General features: G+C 48.9%; 1 protein-coding gene across 1 annotated transcript in view; it reads left to right on the top strand.

The window, feature by feature from the left end:
• The first annotated feature begins 1488 nt into the window (after nucleotides 1–1488).
• Nucleotides 1489–18834, top strand: part of LOC144489726 (keratin, type I cytoskeletal 19-like) — a 22591-nt gene continuing 5245 nt past the window's right edge. The window contains exons 1-8 of the mRNA XM_078207583.1: nucleotides 1489–2038; nucleotides 7156–7238; nucleotides 8839–8995; nucleotides 9829–9990; nucleotides 10551–10676; nucleotides 11265–11482; nucleotides 14278–14336; nucleotides 15602–15660. Of these exons, the coding sequence (XP_078063709.1) occupies nucleotides 1595–2038; nucleotides 7156–7238; nucleotides 8839–8995; nucleotides 9829–9990; nucleotides 10551–10676; nucleotides 11265–11482; nucleotides 14278–14336; nucleotides 15602–15633 (1281 nt within the window). The 5' untranslated portion in view covers nucleotides 1489–1594 and the 3' untranslated portion in view covers nucleotides 15634–15660. The remainder of the gene's footprint in view (nucleotides 2039–7155; nucleotides 7239–8838; nucleotides 8996–9828; nucleotides 9991–10550; nucleotides 10677–11264; nucleotides 11483–14277; nucleotides 14337–15601; nucleotides 15661–18834) is intronic.

Below are 18834 nucleotides of genomic sequence, written 5' to 3'. Positions count from 1 at the left end.
CTAAATTGCCCCTTGATGTCCAAAGATGTGCAGGTTAGGTGGCTTAGCTATGCTAAATTGCCCCTTAGTGTCCAAAGATGTGCGGGTTAGGTGGATTGGCCCTGCTAAATTGTCCCTTAGTGTCCAAAAATGTGCACATTAGGTGGATTGGCCATGCTAAATTGCCCCTTAGTGTCCAAAGATGTGCGGGTTAGGTGGATTGGCCATGCTAAATTGCCCCTTAGTGTCCAAAAATGTGCACATTAGGTGGATTGGCCGTGCTAAATTGCCCCTTAGTGTTCAAAGATGTGCGGGTTAGGTGGATTGGCCATGCTAAATTGCCCCTTAGTGTCCAAAGATGTGCAGGTTAGGTGGATTGGCCATGCTAAATTGCCCCTTAGTGTCCAAAGATGTGCAGGTTAGGTGGATTGGCCATGCTAAATTGCCCCTTAGTGTCCAAAGATGTGCAGGTTAGGTGGATTGGCCATGCTAAATTGCCCCTTAGTGTCCAAAGATGTGCAGGTTAGGTGGATTGGCCATGCTAAATTGCCCCTTAGTGTCCAAAGATGTCTAGGTTAGGTGGATTGGCCATGCTAAAGTGTCCCTTAGTGTCCAAAGATGTGCGGGTTAGGTGGATGAGCCGTGTGTGGGGTTATGGGGATAGGGCAGAGGAGAGGACCTGGGTAAGATACTCTGTAAAAGACTTGTCGCCGACTTGATGGGCCGAGTGGCCTCACCTCCAATGTAGGGATTCTGAGATTTCGGACTGCGATGAGGAGACAAAGAACAAAGAACAAAGAACAGTCCAGCACAGGAAGAGGCCCTTCGGCCCTCCAAGCCTGCGCTGATCATGATGCCTGCCTAAACAAAAACCGTCTGCACTTACAGAGTCCGTATCCTTCCATTCCCATCCTATTCATGTATTTGTCTAGTTGCCCCTTAAACGCCCCTATCGTACCCGCTCCCACCCCCTCCCCGGGCAGCGCGTTCCAGACATTCACCACCCTCTGTGTAAAAACTTGCCTCGCACATCTCCTCTAAACTTTCCCCCACGCACCTTAAACCTATGTCCCCGAGTACTTGACTTTTCTACCCCAGGAAAGAGCATTTCTTCATTCAGTGGGTGGTGAATCTGTGGAATATTTGACGACAGAAAGTTGTGGATGCCAAAATGTATTGGACTCGAAGGATAGAACGGGGAATCTGGCGTTGAGATCGAGGATCAGCCATTGAGTGGTGGAGTAGCCTCAGAGGGCCGAATGGCCTACACCTGCTCTTATTTCTCTGTGTTCCAATCCATGTTTTCTGTGGGAGGTTTTAAATGATAATCAGTCCGTGCTTTAACTGACTGTCAACCCAGCAACTCAGCAGGTTTGAGTTTAAGCCGGCCTGGGGCAAGGGAGATGTGAAGAAACAGGTGTTGTCTTGTCGGAGGTGGGTGCGGTTCTTAAGTTGCGATTTTAACTGGTGAGGGTGTGTCCGCAGTTGCCGCCAACTTTCACCGTATAAGGAGCAGGAGAGCGCAGCTACTGCCACTGACTCTCTCTGGGAGCCACCGATACACACTACCTGGCGATACTCTCTCACGGACGTGATACTTCAGGCTTGCTGCATCATGTCAAGCTTGGCAGGTCAGAGTGTGACCATCACCAGCAGCAGAAGAAGTGGTGGCATTAGCCAGGGCTGCAGCCGCCAGTTCCCCACTCACAGTGTCGGCTTAATCCGGTCAGCCGCGCCGGCTTGCTCTTACTCCAGCCGCTCGCTGCAGGGCTATGGCGCTCGCCAGACACGCATCAGCACGGGGGGCTACGCGGGCGGTCTCGGGGCAGGGTTTGGCGCGGGCTCTTCATCCTTCATGGTGGGGGGCCTCGGGGGGAACGAGAAAGACACCATGCAGAACCTCAATAACCGCATGAGCGTCTACATGGAGCAAGTCCGCTCGCTTGAACAAGCCAACATGAACCTGGAGAAAGAGATCCGAGAGTTTGCCTCCTCAAGGTCATTCGAATGCTTCGACTGGTCTATCTACGACTCCACAATCAAGCCTCTGCAGCAACAGGTAGAGGGCATTTATACTGCATTATTCACTTTCCTCTATTTTTAAATGTGTACTTTTGTGTCATAGAGTCATAGAATCCCTACAGTGAAGAAGGAGGCCATTCGGCCCATCGAGTCTGCACTGACCACACTCCCACCCAGGCCCTGTCCCTATAACCCCACATATTTACCCTGCTAATCTCATGGCACTAAAGGGAAATTTAGCATGGCCAATCCACCTAACCTGCACATCTTTGGACACTAAGGGACAATTTAGCATAGCCAATCCACCTAACCTGCACATCTTTGGACACTAAGGGACAATTTAGCATGGCCAATCCACCTAACCTGCACATCTTTGGACACTAAGGGGCAATTTAGCATGGCCAATACACCTAACCTGCACATCTTTGGACACTAAGGGGCAATTTAGCATGGCCAATACACCTAACCTGCACATCTTTGGACACTAAGGGACAATTTAGCATGGCTAATCCACCTAACCTGCACATCTTTGGACACTAAGGGGCAATTTAGCATGGCCAATACACCTAACTTGCACATCTTTGGACACTAAGGGGCAATTTAGCATGGCTAATCCACCTAACCTGCACATCTTTGGACACTAAGGGACAATTTAGCATGGCCAATCCACCTAACCTACACATCTTTGGATACTAAGGGACAATTTAGCTTAGCCAATCCATCTAACCTGCACATCTTTGGACACTAAGGGACAATTTAGCATGGCCAATCCACCTAACCTGCACATCTTTGGACACTAAGGGACAATTTAGCATGGCCAATCCACCTAACCTGCACATCTTTGGACACTAAGGGACAATTTAGCATGGCCAATCCACCTAACCTGCACATCTTTGGATACTAAGGGACAATTTAGCATGGCCAATCCACCTAACCTACACATCTTTGGATACTAAGGGACAATTTAGCATGGCCAATCCATCTAACCTGCACGTCATTGGACTGTGGGAGGAAACTGGAGCACCCGGAAGAAACCCACGCAGACACGGGAGAACGTGCAGACTCCGCACAGACAGTGAGCCAAGCCTGGAATGGAACCCGGGTCCCTGGCGCTGTGAGGCAGCAGTGCTAACCACTGTGCCACCCTCGTGTGGTCATAGAGGTTTACAGCTCAGAAACAGGTTCTTTGGCAAAACTTGTCCATGCCGCTCAGTTTTTACCACTAAGCTAGTCCAAATTGGCCGCGTTTGGTCCACATCTCTCTATACCCATCTATCGCCAGGGACCCAGGTTCGATTCCCGGCTTGGGTCACTGTCTGTGTGAAGTTTGCACATTCTCCCCGTGTCTACATGGGTTTCTTCTGGGTGCTCCGGTTTCCTCCCACAGTCCAAAAATTTGCGAGTTAGGCGGATTGGCCGTGCTAAATTCTCCCTTAGTGCCGGGGGGACTAGCTAGGGTAAATGTATGGGGTTATGGGGATAGGGTTGGTGCAGACTCATTGGGCCGAATGACCTCCTCCTGCACTGTAGATTCTATTACCCATGTAACTGTCTAAATGCTTTTTAAAAGACAAAATTGTACCCGTCTCTACTACTACCTCTGGCAGCTCGTTCCAGACACTCACCACCCTCTGTGTGAAAAAATTGCCCCTCTGGACCCTTTTGTTTCTCTCCCCTCTCACCTTAAACCTATGCCCTCTAGTTTTAGACTCCCCTACCTTTGGGAAAAGATGTTGACTATCTACCTTATTATGCCCCTCATTATTTTATAGACCTCCATAAGATCACCCCTAAGCCTCCCATGCTGGGGCGGCACAGTGGCACAGTGGTTAGCACTGCTGACTCACAGCGCCAGGGTCCCGGGTTCGAATCCTGGCCTTCCTGTCATGTGGAGTTTCCATATTCTCCCCGTGTCTGCGTGGGTTTCCTCCAGGTGCTCCGGCTTCCTCCCACAGTCCAAAGATGTGTGGGCTAGGTGGATTGACCAAGCTAAATTGCCCCTTAGTGTCCAAAGATTGCGGGTTAGGTGAATTGGCCATGTTAATTTGCCCCTTAGTGTCCAAAGATGTGCAGGTTAGGTGGATTGGCCATGCTAAGTTGCCCCTTAGTGTCCAAAGATATGCAGGTTAGGTGGATTGGCCATGTTAAATTGCCCCTTAGTGTCCAAAGATGTGCAGGTTAGGTGGCTTGGCCATGCTAAGTTGCCCCTTAGTGTCCAAAGATATTCAGGTTAGGTGGATTGGCCATGTTAAATTGCCCCTTCATGTCCAAAGATGTGCAGGTTAGGTGGATTGGCCATGTTAAATTGCCCCTTAGTGTCCAAAGATGTGCAGGTTAGGTGGATTGGCCATGGTAAATTGCCCCGTAGTGTCAGGGGATTAGCTAGGGTAAATACATGAGGTTATGTGGATAGGGCCTAGGTGGGATTGTGGTCGGTGCAGGCTTGATGGGCCGAATGATCTCCTCCTGCGCTGTAGGATTCTACGATAAAAAGGACCCAAACCAGACCCAAACCAACGTGGCAACTGCCCCCCTGAAATGGTTCCAGGGAAAAAAGTGCCAGTCTATCCAGCCTCTCTATAACTCGCGGGATGTGACCAGACCAGCATTTGTTACCCATGCCTCACTGTCCTTGTACTGAGGGGGTTGCTCGGGCCATTTCAAAGGGGTAGTTCATAGTCCACCACATTTGCTGTGGGTCTGGAGTCACTTGTAGGCCAGACCGGGTAAGGATGGCATCTTTCCTGGTGGTCCAGTAGTTAAGATTCGGCGCTTTCGCTACCGTGTCCCGGGTTCGATTCCCGGTCAGGGAATGAAGGTTTATTGACTGATAAATGGGCCTGAAACTACATCCTAATGGCAAACAGTTCTGTTCGAATCGATGGAGGGAGATTTTGTCATTTCCAGAGTCAGAAACACCTGGGTAAGATAAAGGCAAAAAACTGCGGACGCTGGAATCCGAAACAGCAAATGCTGGAAATTCTCAGCAGACCTGACAGCACCTGTGGAGAGAGAATGGGCGGGATTTTATGACCTCGCTCATCCCGTAAAATCTCGCCTGAGGTCAACGGACCTCCCCATGCTCCGCCCCTCGCCCGCTCCGATTCCCGTGGCGGGTGGGCCGGTAAAATTCCGGTGAATGTTTCAAGCCAGGGTGACCCGTCAGAGCAGCGTAAGATTCCCAGTCAGAGAATCAGTGCAAATTCGATGGGCCGAATGCCCTCCTTCTTCACTGTAGGGATTCTGTGATTTCCTTCCCATTAGATGGGTTTTTAACGAACATCGCTGATAATTTTGCGGTCACCGTTTCTGAGGCCAGCCTTCCATTGCAGGTTTTATTAACTGAATTCAAATTCCACCCACTGCCGCGGTGGGATTTGAACCCCCAGAGCGACAGCCTGGGCCTCTGGTGTTATTAACCCCGTGACATTGCCACCTGTCCCTGGGCAATCCAATTGGACAATTCAGATGTTAAGCCCACTGCCAGTCATTCATTGTCACAGGGGGCCGAGCGGGCGAGGGATCTTGCCACCCTTGTCAGGTCATGCCTACGCTACACGTGACTCCAAACCCAAACCAACGTGGCAACTGCCCCCCTTGAAATGGTCCAGCTCAGTTCGAGGGATGGGCAACAAATGCTGGCCTTGCCAACGTCACCCACATCCCGATGAAAGATTTTTTTATTGAAGGGGACTTTGAACCATGCTCCAGTGTAGAACGTGTGGCTACTGTCCCCGATGCCCAGAATGTCACCGTCCAGAGGACCATCCTCGCACTCTCTGAGTAATTCACTAGCCATGCCATTAGTCTAAACATTGGCACACATTCATGCCACCTGTCTACATCCTCTTGTTCCGGAAGCTTCTGCAAATAAAGATTAAAAAAAACACAGCTTGGAAATCGGACAAATTTACCTTTAGACAGAATCACCTGTCCTCGTGTTAGTTGGAATTTCCTGGTTGCAATGTTAGTGAGTAGTCTTTTGTCCCTAGTATTAGTTAGAATCTTCCATACCTAGTGTTAGTTAGTTACAATCTTCTATGCCTAGTGTTAGTTAGTTATACTCTTCAATTCCTAGTGTTAGCTTGTTAGAATCTTCAATCCCTAGTGTTAGTTAATTAGTTAGAATCTTCCATCTGTGGTGTTAGTTAGTCAGACTTTACTATCACTAGTGTTAGTTAGTTAGAATCTTCCATCCCCAGTGTTAATTAGTTAGTTATACTCGGTTCCTAGTGTTAGTTTGTTAGAATCTTCTATCGCTAGTGTTAATTAGTTGGAATCTTCTTTTCCTAGTCTTAGTTAATTAATTAATTAGTTAGTTAGACTCTTCTATCGCTAATGTTAGTTAGTTAGTTAGTTAGAATCTTCTATTCCTAGTGTCAGTTAGTTAGAATCTTCTATACCTAGTATTAGTTCGTTAGTTAGAATCTTCTATCTGTGGTGTTCATTAGTTAGTTAGTTAGACTCTCCCATCTCTAGTGTTAGTTAGTAAGTTAGGTAGCTAGGTAGATAGTTAGAAATTCCTGCTCCCAATGTTAGTTTGGTATATTCTCCTCACTCTAAAGTTAGTAATGTTTTTCTCCCAGTGGTGCTAGTTAGTGTTCTGGCCTTCTTTCCATACCGTTAGTTAGTCAGAATCTCTTAGCTCTGGTGTTAGCTAATTAGTGAGTTAGTCAGAGTCTTCAGTTGCCAGAGGCACCTGACAGAACCTCATGTCCAGAATGAACCATGGGAAAGTCATGGCACAGAAAGAGGCCATTCAGCCCATCATGTTTGCGCTGTCAAAATAGAGAGAGGAGAAACTAGCCGCTCATTTACTGAGGTGTTTGACTCTGATCAGAACGATTGTGGGTCTCCACGTTTCATGTTTATATTTGACGTTCTGGGCCAGACAATATCCTGTCTCCATCTTGCTTCTGTAGTAAGAAAAAAGTTAGCCTGATTCCCTCGCCAGACAGCAAGCCACACTGCCTTTAGTCTGGCTCAAATATGTCTGCCTTGGGTAGCCCGCACAGGAGTTATACTTTTGCCAGTCCAATCTCCCTGACCATCCCGATGGCAAGTGGTTGATCTAAAGGCACCTACTGTTAATGATGGGTCTGAACCTGGCCTTTCTAACCCCTTTCTAACACTGTCTGGCCCTCCTTCTGTCAGATTCTCAACGGTATCCTGCAGAATTCCCACATCAGCCTGGAAACTGACAATGCAAAGCTTGCAGCTCAAGACTTCAAGAACAAGTAGGTGGAAAGGTTATTTTTCTCAATCTCCACCTTATATTTCGCAAAGGCCTGGGACTCTCTCGTAAATCTATAAGCAGTGGTGTTCTGGCAACACTGGTCCCCTAACCAATGCCCAGTGATAAGAACATAAGAACTAGGAGCAGGAGTAGGCCATCTGGCCCCTCGAGCCTGCTCCGCCATTCAATAAGATCATGGCTGATCTTTTCATGGACTCAGCTCCACTTACCCGCCCGCTCACCATAACCCTTAACTCCTTTACTGTTCAAACATTTATCTATCCTTGCCTTAAAAACATTCAATGAGGTAGCTTCAACTCCTTCACTGGGAAGGGAATTCTACAGATTCACAACCCTTTGTGTGAAGAAGTTCCTCCTCAACTCAGTCCTAAATCTGCTCCCCCTTATTTTGAGGCCATGTCCCCCTCGTTCTAGTTTCACCCGCCAGTGGAAACAACCTCCCTGCTTCTATCTTATCTATTCCCTTCATAATCTTATATGTTTCGATAAGATCGCCCCTCATCTCCCCATGATGGGTTCACTACATCTATTGACCAGGAACTGAACTGGACCAGCCATATAAATACTGGCCAGAATTCTCCGACCTCGCCCGCGGCTGGGATTTTCCAGTCCCGCTGCTGCGCATGGAGATCTGAGTGCCAAATTCTCCATTCTCGCCGGCAGCAGACACATGGGAACACCACCACCTGCAAGTTCCCCTCCAAGCAACTCACCATCCCGACTTGGAAATATGCCGGCCGTTCCTTCACTGTCACTGGGTCAAAATCCTGGAACTCCCTAACAGCACTGTGGGTGTACCTACACCACAGGGACTGCAGCAGTTCAAGATGGCAGCTCACCACCACCTTCTCAAGGGGCAATTAGGGATGGGCAATAAATGCTGGAGACGCTCACATCCCATGAATGAAAAATTGATAACCCAGACATCAACTTGCATTCGTAGAGCACCAATGATATTGTGAAATGCCCGAAGGAGCAAGACCAAAGTATAATTTGACTCCAAGCCACTTGAGATATTAGGACAGGCGACCAGAATCTCAGTAGTTTTTAAGGAGTATCTTATAAAGATTTTCACAAGGAGAAGAAGGGTCGAGAGGGAATCCCAGAGTCCGGGGCTGGGGCCACAGGAGGCAGGTCCAACCAATGCCGGAGTGATCAGGATGGAGGATTTACAAGAGGCCGGAATTGGAGGAGCGAAAAGACCCCAGGGATTGAAGGGCTGAAGATAGGGAGGGGTCAGGCCCGGAGAGGAATTTGAAAACAAGGGGGGGGGTGAGGGGCGAATTTTGCAATGGCTTCTGGGCTGGGAGCCAAATGAGATCAAAAGAGGGCAAGGATGATTGGCCGAACCTCGGCTGGTGAAGCAACGTTTTGGATGACCTCAGGTTTATGGAGAGTCAAGGCTGAAAGGTCATTCAGGAGAGCATTGGAATAATTGTCCAGAGGTGTCTCAGGCATGGGAGGGGCCGGGGTGGGGAGGGGGGGTGAGTAAAACTCAGGTAACCAGTCTCAGAGTAAGGATATAAGCCAATCCCCCCCTTCAATGTTGTGATGACGGTTGTTTGCTCTTCTTGCTCCAGGTGGGAGTCGGAACTGATGTTGAGGCAGTCGGTGGAGGCAGACATTAACGGGCTGCACCAACTCAAGGACACATATCTGCAGCTACAGAGTAACCTGGCCCTGGATATCACCAGCCTGGAGGACGAGATCGCCTTCTTGAAGAAGAACCATGCTGAGGTGGGCTGCTTGGGGGGGTGTCCGTGTTCTCCTCATCACACACAATGGCAGGGTACTGCCCCCTAGCGCCAGTGGTGGGGTAATAGAATGATAGTGTAGGGTCGCCTCGAACCAGTGGTGGGGTGGTACAATGGGAGTATGGTGCCCCTAGTGCCAGTACTGAGGTAGTACAATGGGAGTATGGTGCCCCCTAGTGCCAGTGGTGGGGTAGTACAATGGAAGTATAGTGCCCCTTAGTGTCAGTGGTGGGGTAGTACAACAATAGTGTCGTGCCGCCTCGTGCTAGTGGTGAGTTAGTACAATGGAAGTATGGTGCCCCCTAGTGCCAATGCTGGAGTAGTAGAATGGGAGTATATTGCCCCCTCGTGCCAGTGGTGGAGTATAGTGCCCCCTAGTGCCTGAGGTGGGGAGCACAATGACAGTTTAGTGCCCCCTAGTGCCAGTGGTTGGGTAGTACAATGGGACTATAATGCCCCCGAGTGCTAGTGGTGAGTTAGTACAATGGAAGTCGAGTGCCCCCTAGTGCCAGTGGTTGGGTAGTACAATGGGACTATAATGCCCCCTAGTGCTAGTGGTGAGTTAGTACAATGGAAGTCGAGTGCCCCCTAGTGCTAGTGGTTGGGTAGTACAATGGGACTATAATGCCCCCTAGTGCTAGTGGTGAGTTAGTACCATGGAAGTAGAGTGCCCCCTAGTGCCAGTGGTGGGGTAGCATGATGACAGTTTGGTGCCCCCTGGTGCCAGTAGTGGGGGAAATACAACAGCTCCATCCATAAATCGATGCGTTGCACTGTTCTAATATTTTATCACCCCCCTGCCCTTTGCCCTTTCAGGAACTGAGGCAGTTGCGACAGCAGAAGACCCAGGACATCCAGGTGGAGGTGGACGCAGCTCCCTCCGTTGACCTGACTGAGGCCTTGAAGCAAATGCGTGACGCCTACACCAAGATGGCCGACGCCAACCAAAAGGATTTGGACGTTTGGTACAACCAACAGGTAGGATTGAACTCAGTGCCGGCAGCTCGCGCCCTTACACCGAGCTCAGTGCCTGACTCATTCATCTGGGTTTACGTTAATAAAGACAAAGGAGTTTTGGCCGGATCGCCTAATTTTCCATTCTCGCTCCCACTGCAGACAAGCTTGGGGAAGTCCAGGTGGCACAGTGGTTAGCACTGCTGCCTCACAGCGCCAGGGACCCGGGTTCGATTCCCGGCTAGGGTCACTGTCTGTGCGGAGTCTGCACGTTCTCCCTGTGTCTGCGTGGGTTTCCTCCGGGGGCTCCGGTTTCCTCCCACAGTCCAAAGATGTGCGGGTTAGGTGGATTGGCCACGCTAAATTGCCTCTTAGTGCCCAAAGATATGCTGGTTAGGGTGCATTGGCCATGCCAAATTCTCGCTCAGTGTACCCGAACAGGCACCAGTGTGTGGCAACTGGGGGATTTTCACAGTAACTTCATTGCAGTGTTAATGTGAGCCTACTTGTGACACGAATAAGGTACTAAACTTGATTGTGGATTATGTAAACGCCTCTCTCTCTTCATGTCTTCGATGTCTCAGGTGCAGATACAAACCACACAGGTCGCACAGAACACCCAAGCGGTCACCGGAGGTAAAACAGAACTGGCCGGACTGCGACAGCAACTGCAGACCCTTGAGGCTGAATGGAACTCCCTCAGCGGCACTGTAAGTAAGCTTTGGCAACTCGCGACCCCCCCCTCGTCGAAGCGTGGGGTTTATCTGGACACGGCTCGGGGTTGGGGGGCGGGTGTAATGACTTCAATCAGGCCATTGAGGTTGGCCTATTGGAGTATGGAGTCCCTGATTAAGGATCCAATTGATGGGCCAATCGGGGGTTCTTTGTCTTGTACTTAACCGGGAGTGGCAGTTCCTCTGGCACCCCCCGGAGATAGACTGCTGACCACGAGCACCCTGAGTACTGCTGTGAGAGTTTGTATATGAAGGGATTTTGGGGTGGAGATGCCGGCATTAGACTGGGGTGGGGCGCAGTAAGAAGTCGCACAACACCAGGTTAAAGTCCAACAGGTTTATTTGGAATCACGAACTTTCGGAACGCTTCCTATTTCTGCCAAGTCTCCACTCACCTGATGAAGGATCGGCGCTCCGAAAGCTCGTGATTCCAAATAAACTTGTTGGACTTCAACATGGGATTTTGGTGAAGGGATTTCTGCTTCCGAAGACTTATTACAGGGCGTTGTGGCACCCTCAGCCTGACCGAACCCCCTCTGAGTGTTTCTTTTCCCCTCCCCGCAGATAGCCGCCCTGCAGAATAGTCTGGATAATACGGAGCTCAGATACAGGAATGAACTCCAGCGACTGCTCAACGAAGTTGGGAGGCTGGAAGGGGAGCTGGCCGGTCTCATCAACGGCCTGAAGATACAGAGCCAGGAGTACGAGGCGCTACTGAATGAGAAGATGAGGCTGGAGGCCGAGATCCACAAGTACAGAATCCTCCTGGATGGCGGACAAAAGTAAGGAGACGAGCGGCGACTGAGTGGGAAATGTGGGAGCAATAGGAATGGGGTGAGGGGAGGGGGGGGGTGCGTAACCGTTTAAGACCATTTGTCACCCTCCCCTCCCACCTCACTACCTCATCCTCCCCTCCCCACTCTACACTCTCCCGCAACCTACCCTGACTATTGTGGCTGAATCTGTCTTGAACCCCATTTTCACACCCTCTCCTACACATTCTATACAAGGCCCACTCAAACCGACAGTGGTTAGCACTGCTGCCTCCCAGCACCAGGGACCTGGGTTCGATTCCCGGCTCGGGTCACTGTCTGTGCGGAGTTTGCACGTTCTCCCCCGTGTCTGCGTGGGTTTCCTCCGGGGGCTCCGGTTTCCTCCCACAGTCCGAAAGACGTGCTGGTTAGGGTGCATTGGCCGTGCTAAATTCTCCCTCAGTGTACCCGAACAGGCGCCAGAGTGTGGCGTCTAGGGGATATTCACAGTAACTTCATTGCAGTGTTAATGTAAACTGACTTGTGACACTATTAAATGAATAAATAAATCTTTGTGACATTACAACTGGTCCCAGGTGAGGTTAGTAGGTGGTTTGTGGTGCGGTGGGTAGTGTCCTTACCTCTGGGCCAGATGCCCCAGGTTCAAATCCCACTTCAGGACTTGTTGAACATAGAAACTAGAAGCAGGAGGAGGCCATTCAGCCCTTCGAGCCTGCCCCACCATTCATTACGATCATGGCTGATCATCAAATTCAATATCCTGATCCCCCCATTTCCCTTAACTCCTTTAGCTCCAAGAGCTATATCTAATTTCTTCTTGGAAATCACACAATTCTACCGCCTCGCCTTCCACGGAATTGGAGCGGGCGAGGGGCAGTCAACGGAAATGTGTTTTGACCTCGGGCGGGAATTTCCAGTCTCACTCGAGTGAAGCCGTAAAATCCCCACCCACAAAATTTTGGCCTCGACTACTTTCTGTGGGAGTGAATTCCACACATTCACCGCCCTCTGGGTGAAGAAATTTCTCCTCACCTCAGTCCTAAAAGGTTCACCCCTTATCCTCAAACTATGACCCCTAGTTCTAGACTCCCCCCCCGCCCCTCAAAAAAGGTTATTCACGTCCACATTCAATAGGTTGAGAATCAACTTGGGAAACCTTCCTCGGGGATGGGGCGGGGGGGTGGGGGGGGCGGGGGGGGGGGGGGGAATCTAAAGTGCTGTAAAAATGTAAACAACCAGCTTGCATATATACGGCACTGTCACCATAGTAATATGTCCCTTCACTGCAACAGTACCAAATAAAACTTGACACCCCAGTGGCATTTGGAGAGATGGCTAAAAGTCTGGTCAAAAATGTAGGGTTTTTTTGGGCAGTCCAGACCTAGGGGTCATAGTTCGGGGATAAGGGATAAACCTTTTAGTAAGAAGTCTCACAACACCAGGTTAAAGTCCAACAGGTTTATTTGGAATCACGAGCTTTCGGAGCGCCGCTCCTTCATCAGGTGAGTGGAGAGGTAGGTTTCACAAACACGGCATATATAGACAGAGACACAATTGCAAGATAATGGCAAGTCTTAACAGGTAATCAAGTCTTTACAGGTACAGACAATGCGAGTGAAGAGAGGGTTAAGCACAGGTTAAAGAAGTGTGTATTGTCTCCAACCAGGACAGTTAGTGAGATTTTGCAAGCCCAGGCAAGGGTTACAGATAGTGTGACATGAACCCAATATCCCGGTTTAGGCCGTCCTCATGTGTGCGGAGCTTGGCTATCAGTTTCTGCTCAGCGATTCTGCGTTGTCGTGAAGGCCGCCTTGGAGAACGCTTACCCGAAGATTGGAGGCTGAATGCCCTTGACTGCTGAAGTGTTCCCCAACAGGAACCTTCTAGGACTGAGGTGAGGAGAAATTTCTTCACCCAGAGGGTGGTGAATGTGTGGAATTCACTCCCACAGAAAGTAGTTGAGGCCAAAACATTGTGTGATTTCAAGAAGAAATTAGATATCGCTCTTGGGGCTAAAGGGATCGAGGGATATGGGGGGAAGGAGAGGGTGCAGACTGCAGTGTTACAGTCATTGAGAGGGTGTAGAGAAAGATTAACTCAATGCGAGGTAGGTCCATTCAAAAGTCTGATCAAGATATTGAATTCGATGATCAGCCATGATCGTAATGAATGGCGGAACAGGCTTGAAGGGCCGAATGGCCTCCTTCAGTTTTTATTTTCTATGGGTGGGATTTTCCAGTCGCACTTGCCCCAAGGATGGAAAATCCTGCCCGAGGCCAATGGACATGGTCCTGCTACGATTCCCGTGGCAGGCTGAAGGGAAAATCCCACTCTATGTTTCTATGTAGGGTCCCCAAAAGGTGCTAATCCCAGTGACCCCCTCAATATGCCACTGTCTGGCTGGGATATCCAAACTCCCCCCCCCCCCCCCCCCCCCCCACCTCCGCCCAACCCCCCCACCCCCACACCCCTCCACCCCCAGCACCGCCCACCCCCCCCCCCAGCCCAAATTTGTGACAAAGCCGGGTGAGGGGGGTGGGGGTGGGTTGGGGGGAGGGGGGGTTGACCAGCTCTGCGTCTTTAATCAATGGGCAAGGGGGTCATGTGACCAGGCCTCCCACCCTCACTCCAATCACAGGGCTGGCTTCCCTCCGCTGGTAACCAAAGGACAAATGCCCGGGTCCCTGAGCCGGAAGTGAGGAGGGGTGTAGTGGGGCAACGGACGGGCAGGCAAAGGTGACAAACCGTCAGGCGTAATGCCAAGGGCAGCCCTCTAACGGAATTCCTTCCATTTCTCCTTTCAGGATCAGCAGTTCCGCAAGTTACTCTTCCTCGTCTTCCTCGGGGTCCGGATTGCAGTCGGGTACGGTTTTCCAGTCTTTTTAAGCAGAGTGGGGTGTCACGGCCGAACAGTAGGTTATGATGTATCTCCGTGTCTGTCGAACCCTGCCCAATCCAGGCCAATGCCTAAGGGCAGCTACCTCGTGCACACTGAGACGACTCCTCAAGGTGCGGGCATTGCTGGCAAGGTTGGCATTTATTGTCTGACCACCTAACCTCCCCAGGCCCCTGAAAACGTGGTGTTGAGCTTCTTTCCTGAGTCATTGTTACTGTATCTTCAATGATATTCCAGGAATTTGACCCAACGACAATGGAAAAATGGCCAATTCGATTTTAATTTGATTTGATTTTGATTTGGTTTAATTCGGATTTGATTTGATTTTGATTTGATTTGATTTGATTTGATTTGATTTGGATTTGATTTGATTTGATTTGATTTGATTTGAATTGAATTGAATTTGATTTGATTTTGATTTGGTTTCATTTGGTTTTGATTTGATTTGGTTTCATTTGGTTTTGATTTGATTTGATTTGGTTTAATTCAGTTTTATTTGATTTGATTTTGATTTTAGTTTTGATTTGATTTTGATTTGATTTGATTTATTATTGTCACATGTATTGGGATACAGTGGAAAGTATTGTTTCTTGCGTGCTATACAGACAAAACATACCGTTCATAGAGAAGGAAAGGAGAGGGTGCAGAATGTAGTGTTACAGTCATAGCGAGGGTGTAGAGAAACATCAACTTAATGCAAGGTAAGTCCATTCAAAAGTCCGATGGCATCAGGGAAGAAGCTGTTCTTGAGTCGGTTGAGGCATTGGTGGGCTTTCTTGACTATAGTGTCGGCATGGGGGGGAACTCGGACAGATTGTTGGTGATCTGGACACCTAGAAACGTGAAGCTCTCGACCATTTCCACTTTGTCCACATTGATGTAGACAGGGGCATGTCCTCCACTACGCTTCCTGAAGTCGATGACTGTCTCCTTTGTTTTACTGACATTGAGGGAGAGATTATTGTCGCTGCACCAGTTCACCAGGCACGGTGGTGAGAGTCAGAATGGTGAGTGACTTAGACCGCACTGTATGGGTGAGCGTATTGTCAAGACATGGCACAGCCCTTGCCCTTGGTGATGGGTGCCACAGAAGGAGGTGTCACTGTGGGTCGGTGGGAGAGAGAGAGAGACGAGTGTGCAATACACCTCACGCGTTCACTTATGAAATGATCTTGCTAAGTGTCCTTGGAAGTATTCTTGTTCACTATTCTGTATTCTTCCTCCTCCCACAGGTATGATTATCAAATCCACAACGCATACGTGAGTTCATTTCATTCTCTCATTGCAAATGGTACAGGTTCGGAAAGGGGCACGTGTGATTGGTCCCCTCCCCAGCAGTGTGGCATCATAAACAGGGACTGTCCCCCATCAAACACTCCCAGGACAGGTACAGCAGGGGGTTAGATACAGAGTAAAGCTCTCTCTACACTGTCCCCCATCAAACACTCCCAGGACAGGTACAGCACGGGGTTAGATACAGAGTAAAGCTCTCTCTACACTGTCCCCCATCAAACACTCCCAGGACAGGTACAGCACAGGGTTAGATACAGAGTAAAGCTCTCTCTACACTGTCCCCCATCAAACACTCCCAGGACAGGTACAGCACAGGGTTAGATACAGAGTAAAGCTCTCTCTACACTGTCCCCCATCAAACACTCCCAGGACAGGTACAGCACAGGGTTAGATACAGAGTAAAGCTCTCTCTACACTGTCCCCATCAAACACTCCCAGGACAGGTACAACACGGGGTTAGATACAGAGTAAAGCTCCCTCCACACTGTCTCCATCAAACATTCCCAGGACAGGCACAGCACAGGGTTAGTCACAGAGTAAAGCTCCCTCTACACTGTCCCCTATCAAACACTCCCAGGACAGGTACAGCACGGGGTTAGATACAGAGTAAAGCTCCCTCTACACTGTCCCCATCAAACACTCCCAGGACAGGTACAGCACAGGGTTACCATAGAACCATAGAACCATAGAAAATTACAGCTCAGAAACAGGCCTTTTGGCCCTTCTTGTCTGTGCCGAACCATTTTTTGCCTAGTCCCACTGACCTGCACTTGGACCATATCCCTTCACACCCCTCTCATCCATGAACGCGTCCAAGTTTTTCTTAAATGTTAAAAGCATTTACCACTTTATCCGGCAGCTCATTCCACACTCCCACCACTCTCTGCGTGAAGAAGCCCCCCCTAATATTCCCTTTAAACTTTTCTCCTTTCACCCTTAACCCATGCCCTCTGGTTTTTTTCTCCCCTAGCCTCAGCGGAAAAAGCCTGCTTGCATTCACTCTATCTACACCCATCAAAATTTTATACACCTCTATCAAATCTCCCCTCAATCTTCTACGCTCCAGGGAATAAAGTCCCAACCTATTCAATCTCTCTCTGTAACTCAGCTTCTCAAGTCCCGGCAACATCCTTGTGAACCTTCTCTGCACTCTTTCAACCTTATTTACATCCTTCCTGTAACTAGGTGACCAAAACTGTACACAATACTCCAAATTCGGCCTCACCAATGCCTTATATAACCTTACCATAACACACCAACTTTTATACACGATACTCCGATTTATAAAGGCTAATGTACCAAAGGCACTCTTTACGACCCTATTCACCTGTGACGTCACTTTTAGGGAATTCTGTACCTGTATTCCCAGATCCCTCTGTTCAACTGCACTCTTCAGAGTCCTACCATTTGCCCTGTACGTTCCACCTTGGTTTGTCCTTCCAAAGTGCAATATCTCACACTTGTCTGCGTTAAATTCCATTTGCCATTTTTTAGCCCATTTTTCTAGTTGGTCCAAATCCCTCTGCAAGCTTTGAAAACCTTCCTCACTGTCCACTACACCTCCAATCTTTGTATCATCAGCAAACTTGCTGATCCAATTTACCACATTATCATCCAGATCATTGATATAGATGACAAACAACAATGGACCCAACACCGATCCCTGCGGCACACCACTAGTCACAGGCCTCCACTCAGAAAAGCAATCCTCCACAACCACTCTCTGGCTTCTTCCATTGAGCCAGTGTCTAATCCAATTTATTACCTCCCCATGTATACCTAGCGACTGAACCTTCCTAACTAACCTCCCATGAGGGACCTTGTCAAAGGCCTTGCTGAAATCCAGGTAGACAACATTCACCGCCTTCCCTTCATCCACTTTCCTGGTAACCTCCTCGAAAAACTCTAATAGATTGGTCAAACATGACCTACCACGCACAAAGCCATGTTGACTCTCCCTAATAAGTCCCTGTCTATCCAAATATTTGTAGATCCTATCCCTTATCACACCTTCCAATAACTTGCCCACCACCGACGTCAAACTTACTGGCCTATAATTTCCCAGATTTCTTTTGGAACCTTTTTTAAACAACGGAACAACATGAGCCACCCTCCAATCATCCGGCACCTCCCCCGTGAATACTGACATTTTAAATATGTCTGCCAGGGCCCCTGCAAGTTCAACACTAGCTTCCCTCAAGGTCCGTGGGAATACCCTGTCTGGTCCTGGGGATTTATCCACTCTGATTTGCCTCAAGACAGCGAGCACCTCCTCCCCTTTAATCTGTAAAGGTTCCATGACCTCCCTACCTGTTTGCCCTATTTCCGTAGACTCCATGTCCGTTTCCTCAGTAAATACGGATGCAAAAAAACCATTTAGTATCTCCCCCATCTCTTTTGGTTCCATACACAGTCTACCACTCTGGTCTTCAAGAGGACTAATTTTATCCCTCACTATCCTTTTGCTCCTAACATACCTATAGAAGCTCTTTGGATTTTCCTTCACTCTGTCTGCCAAAGCAACCTCATGTCTTCTTTTAGCCCTCCTGATTTCCCTCTTAAGTAGCTTGTTGCACTTTTTATACTCCTCGAGCATCTGATGTGTTCCTTGCTGCCTGTACATTTCATACAACTCTCTCTTCCTCTTAATCAGTGTTACAATCTCCCTCGAGAACCAAGGTTCCTTATTCCTATTTACTTTGCCTTTAATCCTGACAGGAACATACAAACTCTGCACTCTCAAAATTTCTCCTTTGAAGGCCTCCCACTTTCCATTTACATCCTTACCAGAGAACAGCCTGTGCCAATCCACACTTCCCAGATCCCTTCTCATTTCATCAAATTTGGCCTTTTTCCAGTTCAGAACTCCAACCCGAGGACCAGATCTATCCTTATCCACGATCAGGTTGAAACTAATGGCATTATGATCACTGGATCCAAAGTGTTCCCTCACACTCACATCCATCACCTGTCCTAACTCATTTCCCAATAGGAGATCCAATATCGCATCCTCTCTAGTTGGCACCTCTATATACTGATGTAGAAAATTCTCCTGAACACATTTTACAAACTCTACCCCGTCTAAACCTTTAACAGTGTGCGAGTCCCAATCTATATGTGGAAAATTAAAATCCCCTACTACCACAACTTTGTGTTTCTTGCAGTTGTCAGC

The sequence above is a fragment of the Mustelus asterias genome, unplaced genomic scaffold (genome assembly GCF_964213995.1).
Source record: "Mustelus asterias unplaced genomic scaffold, sMusAst1.hap1.1 HAP1_SCAFFOLD_2477, whole genome shotgun sequence".
In the NCBI taxonomy this organism is placed as follows: Eukaryota; Metazoa; Chordata; class Chondrichthyes; order Carcharhiniformes; family Triakidae; genus Mustelus; species Mustelus asterias.
Note: the sequence above shows the minus strand (reverse complement) of the source record. Positions and strands in the feature narration are given on the sequence as shown.